Source organism: Dipteris shenzhenensis, chromosome 28, assembly GCF_047967505.1.
Source record: "Dipteris shenzhenensis isolate YYH24624 ecotype China chromosome 28, Dip_SZ_1.0, whole genome shotgun sequence".
NCBI classification, from domain to species: domain Eukaryota; kingdom Viridiplantae; phylum Streptophyta; class Polypodiopsida; order Gleicheniales; family Dipteridaceae; genus Dipteris; species Dipteris shenzhenensis.
The window spans coordinates 2,561,237-2,571,753 of NC_141623.1; the positions used below are offsets into that span (position 1 = coordinate 2,561,237).

General features: G+C 40.1%; 1 protein-coding gene across 4 annotated transcripts; it reads right to left on the minus strand.

The window, feature by feature from the left end:
• Positions 1-693: 693 nt before the first annotated feature.
• On the minus strand, positions 694-4,742 carry LOC147883041 (uncharacterized). 4 transcript variants are annotated; one of them, XM_087400037.1, is made up of 5 exons: positions 4,503-4,742; positions 2,108-2,192; positions 1,908-2,017; positions 1,664-1,699; positions 1,051-1,632 (listed from the first exon to the last, which is right to left on the minus strand). In XM_087400037.1, the coding sequence occupies exons 1-5, from the start codon at positions 4,689-4,691 to the stop codon at positions 1,621-1,623; spliced, it is 432 nt and encodes a 143-aa protein (XP_087256163.1). In that variant the 5' UTR covers positions 4,692-4,742; the 3' UTR covers positions 1,051-1,620. The 4 variants fall into 4 exon arrangements, with proteins under 4 accessions (XP_087256162.1, XP_087256161.1, XP_087256163.1 ...); XM_087400036.1 differs by lacking the exons at positions 1,051-1,632; positions 1,664-1,699 and adding an exon at positions 694-906; XM_087400035.1 differs by having other exon boundaries at positions 1,049-1,699; positions 2,108-2,183.
• Between the last annotated feature and the right edge of the window lie 5,775 nt (positions 4,743-10,517).

The window sequence follows — 10,517 nt, forward strand, 5'->3', positions numbered from 1 at the left end:
TCAACTAGGACTCTAGAAAGGAATTTGAGGACAACTTAACACCAATTGGTGCAATGCTAAGGGAATGCCTAGAGGAGGGTGAATAAAAAAAGGAAATGCTAGATGCAACTCCATGCCATAAATGTATCAATAAAATGTTTCTATCAGCCAATAATGCAAAGGATCTCTACAATGGGGACATCTAATCAAGTGAACATATCAAGACCCCAGGCAAAATAAAAACAGAACCAATTGCTAAGTAAACCTTTATCATTATGACTATCAATGTTTGTGGCTCTACAAAATCTTGATAGACATTTGGAACTTGCTACATGGTTGAGGGAGAATAGTTTCTCTCCCATTCTCGTAGTTCTCCAAGTGGTCAAAGTTACTAGAGAAATTCTGGCTCAAAGACTCTTTGGCGTTGGTGAGAGGAGATCTTGGGTTTTTACTAATCATAAAAAAGGCAAGGGGATGACTGCTATAGGCATCCTCAAAGTGATCCAAGAGGCACATTGTTCTCCATAAATTCCATCACGAAACATGGCATGGCACAATGGAACATTTTTATTGACATATATTGTATCACGATTACCCTATTGTACCAAACTCACAAGCTTACGAAGAAAACATCGTTTGATTTTGTACATATTTTAGAACTAAGAATTGAAACGTATTCTATTTAAGGGTGCAATCCTAATGGCTTGTATTACATTTGAGTCAGATCTATAGTTGGTACGCCAACAAGCCAGCCCCATATCATCTTGAACTGTGTTACATTATTCCATAAAAGGCTCTCCTAAGCATCCTTCTAAGAATCATTCCATAACAGCCCTTCTAAGCAACCTTCTCAACACTCATTTTGTCTAAGAATAGACACAAAGCACATATATATACAATTAATAAGAGGAGGATCCATAGAGTAACCTGTCATCAAGACAATAAAACGAAAAATAAGCAGGGAATAAGCAGGGAAAATGTCTATCTGTTGGAATAGATACATAAAAAATAATTACATATCTGTTTTATATAATATCAGCGCAGATGTGAATTTGTTGTAAGCAAAGCTGAAATAGAAATACTTGAGCAAGTAGGCCTGTGATACAGAATGTCTTTTGCGTCACAATGGTGTGGCAAGTATATGTGAATTGCTGCCAGCATCAAGGCAGGGGAATTATCAACCAATCCAAAGGATGTGTGTGACACAAAGCAAGATAGTCACTATGAACTCCTTAGAGTTCTCTCATGCTAGAAAAGCAATGTCATCTCTACAACCGAAATCCAAAAACAAACATGCTTTCTCAAAGCCAAGCTGCTACTCTCCAACGTCACCTATGCTGCATAAGAGGAGACCTTATGCAGAGTGTTTTGAGAAAAACAAGCTGTTGCATGAGCTCTTGGGGAAAGGAGACTCTCTGATTTTCTGAATTGCACCATTCTTAAACACATCATAAATGTAGATTTTGAGAACTTGTCTTGTGCCAATCCAACAAGCGATACAAAGTTTCTTCTTGCAAGAGCAGCACAGGAGGTCTACCTCTGAACCTGGCCGCGCATGTGATGCCAACACTTACACTTTCAAGCATGCAAGGATTTCTAGCACAGGTAGCATGCAAATGACATTATTGATGACTGGAGGCCCTAGATCTGTGGCTAAGCATGTCATAGATCCTTTCTTTGCACACTGATTATCCATAAACATGAAATCCCTCTGAATACTCTGAGAACAGCAGCAGGCAGTTTAGAAAACGGAGATTGGGTCCAATGCATAATCACAAACTCGCATGGATGGGACCCCTATAATCTTCTTATTCAAGAAATACAGAGAATTAAAGAAGTCATGAAGGAATAAGAGAAGCCTCAACAAAACCCCAGCCATCGACATCCTCAGGCCCAATCCAATAGCCCAGCCATATTTGCTGCTTTACCTTACTCTGAATGTTGAAACAAAGCATTGTACAGAAACATGGCATTGTAGCTGACGACAGATGCTTTAAAACTGTTAAATATGTCACTATCTGATGACGACTCCAGAAATCTGCACACACAAGAACTTCAGTAAACTTCTTTCAATTTGAATGTAATTTGTATTTGAGCTTTGATAATTTTCCAAACAGGGTAAGCCCACCTGACTCTGACCTGGAGCTGAACCATCCATAAAGGCACTGCAACGACATCCCTTGATCGTCACGGATTGCTAAAGGCTGTGCACTCTAAACATCCCACAGTTAAGTCATATTATTGACATCATCAGAAGCACAGACATTGTGCTAAATTCGCTTTTCTGTCACAGAGCAGCACTTCAAAAATTTAATAGCAAGGCTTAAAGACTTCACAGATACACATTACCACATCCTGTTCTGTTATGGCATCATTTGTTGATTTGGTAGAGAAGTCATGGTTGACCTTCTCTTCTGTGTCCCTCTTGTAGAGATCTTTAACAAATTATAGCATGTCGTCCCCTGATGCTTTCCTCTCCGATTGATTGCTACCATGTAGCTTCTGAAAAAACTTTATGGGATTCTGTTTAAGTTCCTTGAAGCTCTCAAGCTTTTTGCTCTAGAAAATCTCTCTTCTTGCTTCTTACTACCTATTTGTAAGCTCTAGTTCTACCCTCCTCAGTTGTGTTTGCTGTTTTCCATGCTTTGTTTGCTGTTCTGCACTCCTGGTCATACCGGTGGTGAAGTACATTTAAGGAAGGAGGTTTGTGATTCCACCCACACCACCTATGTGTGAGCTCCTGCGCTATTCTATCAGTATTCCGCTGTGCATACCCTCTGTTGGTTGATCTCTAACAATTTCATCATCAAGGATGTCGATGCCTGCAGAGCATGAATGTCATGCTCAAATTGAGATAGCATGACCTTGCAAGGGTCAGTCGGTATTATTGCTTTAAGGGAACTGACATTATATTGTATTTGTGGCGCTCTTCATGTAAGCAGTCGTAAGGTTTAATGCCAAGGCCATCCGCGAGGGTGAATGGCGCGACTAGATAGATCTAAGACCAAAGGCCTTGGTATACCTAAGCGTGAAATGTGCCTAGGAGCAAGGAATTAAATGTTATACCAAGGATAAAAAAGAGTGCATCAAAGAATGGCCTCAAGTATTGAACATGTGGCAGCCAGATCTATCTAGGAAGTTGGCCTCTACATGAAAAAATGTGGAATGGGAATGATGCTATCTTTCCACGTACGTTTTCATAAAGATTGGCTGGGATGATAAACTGTCACCACCCGCTTTGACTGAAAGTTATTGTACCTTGATTTGTCTTGTTTCAGCTACTCTCAAACCAACATCAGCACCATCACTAAGACCTACACCTTGATGTTCAATCCACCATGAACATATTAGAACCAGCTGTCATCTAAATATAGGATTGCATACTACAACGTAATGCCACTGAAGGAGATGAATCACGAGAAAACCATTGACTATTAGAATCACCCTTAGCAATTCAATTTCAACCCTATGATGGTCATCCACAAGACTGAAGGCCTTCAAATCAATCATGCATAGTGAGGACCAGCCATTATGACATCCACAATGTCATCAACGATCCATAAGTGGGTGCAATCCATATATGTGAACTTATGCCCCCTATGTAGACACAAGGATGTTTCACATATCAAGTGAAAAATTAGAATAAGGGATGCTTGGGGGCCTTATTCAGGCATTTGGCCACGTCAAACTGATCCAGTTTGGGCATTGACCAAGTCAGTCAAAGATTTGACTTTTTGACCACTTCTTAAATATTTAGGTATTAACTTGCTTTTCATGCTTATGGCCTTCTTTGGAGCATCCTAATATAGCATACAACATGAGCCAATGATTTGAATTGAAGCTAGAGAATCTAGGTCATATTCTCACATTCATGTGGTGAATGAGACACAGAGAGAGAGAGAGAGAGAGAGAGAGAGAGAGAGAGAGAGAGAGCTCATAACCTCGTCTATTTTCCTTTGCTAGATTAGGAAGGACATCAACAGTACGCTATTGCCCAACCTTACCCTACAGAACTAAAATCCGAACTAAACAATCAGCGTTTTAATGCAAACCAGGAGCGTGGCCAAATTCATCCTGTAAAAGCAAACAACGAGTGCAATATCAACCTTATTATGGTAAGCTAATCTCCATCGTGCAACCTTCTACGGCATCGCCAATGACTTCATCAGCACCCAATGTGGGTGGGCCTCAATAGTTACAGATGACAGTAGCCTAAAAGGTTACAAATCTCCATTCGCAAGCAAGGAATACATTTTATGGGTTCCATAGGAAAATCGTTAGTCCGATGGTAGCCTAAAAGGTTACAAAACTCCATCCGCAAAGCAAGGACTACATTTTATGGCACACCCAGTCCCATGAAAAATAACGTGCATCAAAGAACCCAGCTAAATAAGTAAAGCCAATTATGATATGAGTTGGACGGATTCTTTTCTAAGGTATAGGACAAGTGTCCTTGAGCTGGCCTTATTCTGTGTAGCTGCAGCAAATGTGTGCATGAGCAAGAGCAACAACTGTGAAGCTACCTTGGTAAGACGTATAAGAAACTGACGGCCGATCGGAAGCCCTCCAATGAAGTTTCTACTCTTCATCGGGGCGAAGTTGGAGACAGATCGCACAGCGCTTTTTACGGGCAGGGGGCCAAGAAAATGGTTGCATCCGGAGATGGATGGAAAATCCCCAGGGCAGACGGAGGAGGAGCGGGCAACTGCCATAATGATCTGGTAGATCAAGAGAGCATTTGGTGACCCTTAATGTTATATCCGCCCTCTAACGTACATCGCCCTCGTGTGCAAAACACCTGCATGCATGCATGCGTGCGTGCCTGCATGGGTGCATGAGGGTGTTTGTGTGTGTAGGGAAAAATCTTTTGGGGAGCTTTTTAATGTGAGCTTTTTTACCATTTCCTTTGTTTTTGCGAGCTTTTTTTAGAAATCCATAAGAAAGATGGGGAGGTTAGAAAGAGGGGGAGAGGATATAGGATATGTCCATTTTCATAGCATGTGGGAGGGGTGGAAGAGTGTATACTATGCACAAGGGGGGGGCGGATATGAGTGGCAGTAGGAGGCAAAAAATTATGGAAGATATGTCCATGTTCAAAGTAGAAGGGAGGAACTATCAAAGATATATTCATTTTAAAAGTGTATAATTTGAAACGTTTGACCTCATATTTGGATTCCTCATCGAATTCCAACATGACCATATTCCGATAAAAATTTCGATTTTGAGTACTAACATGACCATATCCCGATAAAAATTGAAAATAGGCCCAAAATAGGCCAAAACTGAATTCATGACAAAAACACCATTTTTTAAATTTTTATCGGAATATGGTCATGTTGATACTCAAAATGACCGGAATTCGACGAGGAATCCAAATATGAGGTCAAACCTGTCAAATTATACACTTTGAAAATGAACAAATTTCCCACATGCTCTCCCTTCCCCTTTGCATTTAGTATATGAACATAACTTTCACATTCCTCATCCTCTCTCTCCTCCTTGCACTCCTCTTTGCATACCTTATAACTTCCCCCTCTACGTTCTCCACTATGATAATGAATATATGTTCCAACTCCCCTCCCCTCTCTTCTCCATGCCACCTTACCCATGCGCCCGTCCCTCCCCCTTTCCTTTATCTCCCCTCGCCCCCCTCTCTCCTCTTAACTGCAACCACAACCCAAACTTTCAACCCACCCCACTCCATGAACCCCCCCCCCCTCTCTCTCTCTCAAGTGAATAAAAAGCTTGCACTATTCATGAAAATTGAAAAAAAGCTCATGACAAAAAGCTCACAAAAAAATCACACCCGTGCGTGCATGTGCGTGTACGAATTTGCAAGCCAAAACAATTGTTTTGTTGTAATTGAGAACTCAATCATTTCTCTCTTCTAGGAATCATTTCTCTCTTCTAGGGAACATTGTGAAATGTAACCATGGTCCAAAGTTCATGTGCTCATAATGTAGGTCACATATCTTAAAGGTCGTAATGATGGTGAATTTCATGCTATCAGAGACAAAACTTATGAGCTCACACTAGCATTACCTTATTTATGTATTTTCTGGGCTTTAACTTAGCCATAAAAGTACTACCCCTCACATTTCAAGGGAGGATCAATTCTTGATGGACCATGTGCTGTGCCACATGTCCATGATTTTATTCGTTCTTTTTTACCCAAAAAATAAAATAAAATGCTAGGGTCCAAATTGTGTCCTATATTTTTAGTTAGGTACTCCATGATAAAAAGAAACTATAAAACTTGGGTTCAATCAATAAATGAATGCAGTGAAATGTGAATCTATGAAGCAATTCAAACAATACAGCTACATGCTACATATACATGTAAAGTACAAGTTTCACAAAGAAAACCATAATCAACCTATTGAACCTAGTTCTTACAAAAAAGTTCTAGTTTTCTTTTGTTTGGGGTATCTTTCTATTGGTTAATAGGTGGTTTTGTTAGAGTCTAGTTTTTCCTTAGTTTTGTTTACGTGTTAGTAGTTAGTTTTTCCTTGGTTTTGTTTAAGTCTTTGGTTTTGTTGATGGCTTTTAGAGACTCACAATCCGAACATGCATGCAATATTGATAACTTTTATGAAAGAAAAAATGTGTAATAGTTCTCAGAACAATAGAGAAAAGATATCACACAAATGACTTCTATATTAAAAACTTGAAGGGACAACTTCGACTCAGAATCACCTCACCACTACTGTGAATTTTCGGTGTTACAAGACCATGAACTAATGACCCTATTGACAAAGTAGCTGCAACTAACTCTTAAGAACTACTCAGGCACGAAGCCCTTGACCTCAAACGACTTACTGCCTACCATGAAGCTTGGCCACACCTTATTCACTGCACACTAACCGACTCTCATTTGAGCGTTGCCTCCAAGCAGGTCAGCACCGAGAGTTTTGATCACAAGCGTGTCCATACGCATATGTAGGTGCCAGCAAGCTCTTCGAGTCGCCATGCACCTCGAGTCGCCAGGTGTCCACCACGTAGCCTAGACTTGCATGGGCCAATAGGAGGCAACCCTCCAGCACCACATCTGCATGGAGTTTAGCATTAACGTCCCCATAAGCGTGACTTCTAACAATCCCTCCCTCAGCCAAAATGGGGGATAGAACTCATGCTCACAAAGAACCTTTGAAAACCAAAAACTATAAACATGCTCACAAAGAGCTTGAATAACAAATGCTCATAAAGAGTACCCAGATAGGAGCGCCCACAAAGAACCATCCATGTCTTACAATCTGCTCACAAAGAGCACAAGAATCAGCAAAAACCATTGCCCTCCCACAACTCTAAAAAGCCCAAACATGATGTTTTGTGAAATCAGTTTCTGCAAGCATAGATGTTTCGTTTTCTCCTTCCACCATCATACCCTTCTCTTTTTCTTTATCTGGTTTCGTGATCTCATCATGCTTCTTGGTATAGCAGTACTTCTCAATAAGACCATCTCTACCACAATATGAGCACTTGTGTGTATCACATCCTTTCTTCTGATTAGAGATTGCATAAGCTCTTGAATCATAGATTAGTGAGTTTGATCTTTCTCCTCGATGAGAAGAATACCTACACAATCAAGAAAATCCATACTGTCATCTAAATGAAGTATCTTGACTGTATCTCCATATTGTTCGATTGGTAGATTCTTCAATAGTATAGCTTTTTTATCTTCATCTTCTACTAGATGCTCCCAACTCGTTAAGTTGGTGCAACAAAGCTTGCATGCGATAGAGGAAGACTCCAAGAGACTTTCATTCCTCCATTCATAGATCAAACAAGTCTTGTTTTAGATTGGCCTTTGAATTCATATGTACTCCGAACAAAGATTCCAAGATCTGCCAATTCTCTGCCGCTGTCAGCTTCACATCGAGGTGGTGGAAATATTCGTAACCCAGAGCTCTGCCCATGTATTCGATGGCATTTTCATTCTTTCTCTCCCATGCTAGAATTTTATCAGCATCATGTGATATCTCTTTCGATCTTTTCTCTGTCCCAGCAATAACGCCCCAAAGACCTTTCTGCATGAACAACAATCGGGTCACCAACTGCCATGAAGGGAAGTTCTTGCCATTGAATATAACAAGTACCCCACCAGCCTTCTTGTTCTTAAGCGAATTTATAACTACTAATTCAAAATTTCAAGTAAATAAGCCTCTGGTAATAGAATTAATGGAGAATGCCATCTAGTTGCACAACGATTGCTCCGTGGTCTTCTCAGCTCCCTAGGCACGATAGGTAATGAACGAGCACTTGATCGACTGCACATAATTCTTCTGGACATGGACACTCCGTTTTTATCCTCACGATCTCTTCTCAACCTATGAGCTGTGATACCATTGATGGCTTTTAGAGCCTCACAACCTGAACATGCATGCAATATTGACAACTTTTATGGAAGAAAAAATGTGCAATAGTTCTCAGAGCAACAGAGAAAAGATATCACACAAATGACTTCTATATTAAAAACTTGAAGGGACAACTTCGACTCAGAATCACCTCACCACTACTGTGGATTTTTGGTGTTACAAGACCATGAACTAACGACCCTATCGACAGAGCAGCTGCAACTAACTCTTAAGAACTACTCAGGCACGAAGCCCTTGACCGCCTACCATGAAGCTTGGCCACACCTTATTCACTGCACACTAATCGACTCTCATCTGAGAGCTGCCTCCAAGCAAGTCGACACCGAGAGAGTTGATCACAAGCGTATCCATACGCACATGTAGGAGCCAAAAGGCTCTTCGAGTCACCATGCACCTTGAGTCGCCAGGTGTCCACCACATAGCCTAGACTTGCATGGGCCAATAGGAGGTGACTCTCCAGCACCACATCTGCATGGAGTTTAGCATTAACGTCCCCATAAGGGTGACTTCTAACATTTGTTAGAGTCTTTGCTATAGTAGTTTGTCTTTAGTCTTGGGTTAGCTCTCTCTTTTTCTATTCCTAGCCTTTTGTTGCCTTTTTGTCTTCCTCTTTTTCTCTTGCCCTTGTTGGTAGCCAATTGGGCTTGCCTCCTCTTGACTTTTTTCTTGCTCCTTGGGTGGTTGGCTCTTCTGTTTCCCTTTGTGCTGCTTCTTATGGTTCTTCCCTTTATATTTGTTCTGGCTATCTACCACTACTTGTCATTGGCCGAGTCATCTGTAAGCTTTCGCTATGTGGGCTATAGGGATGTCTCCCATAGTGGTTTGTTTGCACTTCAATGTTGCTTGGTCTGTAGATTCATTGGGTTCTTCTTCTTGTTGCTAGAGCTACTCCTTTTTCCTAGAGTTGCTCTTAGTTGAATCTAGACACAACAAATATTTTGGCAGGAGCCAAAACATTGTATGCTGCCACACTCAAAATATTGGCCTTGTCTATTGGCATAATATATAGATTGCAGAGAAGTATGCTTCTACAAAAGCTACAAATAAAGTTGCAAGCTAGAATAAATAGGATTCTAAAGGGTCTTATGAGCATAGTTAGCTAGGATATTCTTAGATTCAACAAGTTTGCAAAGTTATAACTATTCCTTGATGAAACTTAGGTATTGATTGGAGCCAAAAGTTGTAAATGGATGGATATCAGGGGACGATTTTATAGATATATCGAGTTGTAGGTCTTGGATGGAGACTTGGGGTTGATCGTTTATAGATATATATGGTTGTAAGTCAACTACAAGTTGTATATGGATGGATATTTGGGGCCAACATTTTATAGATATTTTGGGCCGATCTTTTATAAAGATATATTGAGCTATAGGCCTTGGATGGATATTTGGGGCTGATCTTTTATAGGTATATATGGTTGTAGGTCAACTGCAAGTTATAGCTAGACAAAAGAGGGGTAGAATTGGTTGTCTATAGCAAGCCATTTTCAAAATGTATTACTAAAAAAGGAAGAGTAGCATTGGTTGTTTGTAGTAGCTATTGCAAAATATATAGGAAGCTTTGAGCTGCACAAATGACTATTTTGTTGTAGGTTATAACTAGGTAAAAGAAAGTAGAGTTGGTTGTCTTCAAGGCTATGTAACGGGGATGGGAATGCTTGATTGTTGTTGGTTGCTATTGGCTATAGAGCACAACAGAAAAGATTTACAAGTAGAATGTTGTAGTTGTTACATGTAGAACGCTGTTGTTGCTACATTTACCCCTCAAGAGGGTAGAAAAGAGGGGTTGATAAGGACTGCACTTTGTTGTAGAGTGAAGGGGAAAATGGTAGAATTCAAAAGGGAAACCCTTGAAGAAATTTTTTGGATGTGTCCCTCATCTTTAAACATTTTGAGTTGCCGTCTCCTACACTATCATGTATCAACAATTTAAGCACATGGTGGTAGACCTTATTCTTGTCCTAGCATTGATTAGAACTTTTTTAATGTATAAGCACATAATGGTAGACCTTATTCTCATGCTAGAATTGGTTAGAGCTATAGGATTAATTTTTTTGTTTTCACTTCAATGTATCTCTTTGATTAGTAATACAATATCAAATATCAAAAATAGTTCTAGCCTACAATTAGATCATACTACTATCTGATTTGTTGACAAATA

Bases quoted from the DNA above. Each gene is read 5' to 3' on its own strand.
- LOC147883041 (XM_087400034.1), bottom strand. From the start codon at position 4,691: ATGGCAGTTGCCCGCTCCTCCTCCGTCTGCCCTGGGGATTTTCCATCC. The intron at 2,193-4,502 runs GTAGCTTCACAG...TGGGATGTTTAG, and splicing joins TTCTTATACGTCTTACCAAG to AGTGCACAGCCTTTAGCAAT. The intron at 1,700-1,907 runs GTAAAGCAGCAA...TGCTGTTCTCAG, and splicing joins GTTTCAACATTCAGAGTAAG to AGTATTCAGAGGGATTTCAT.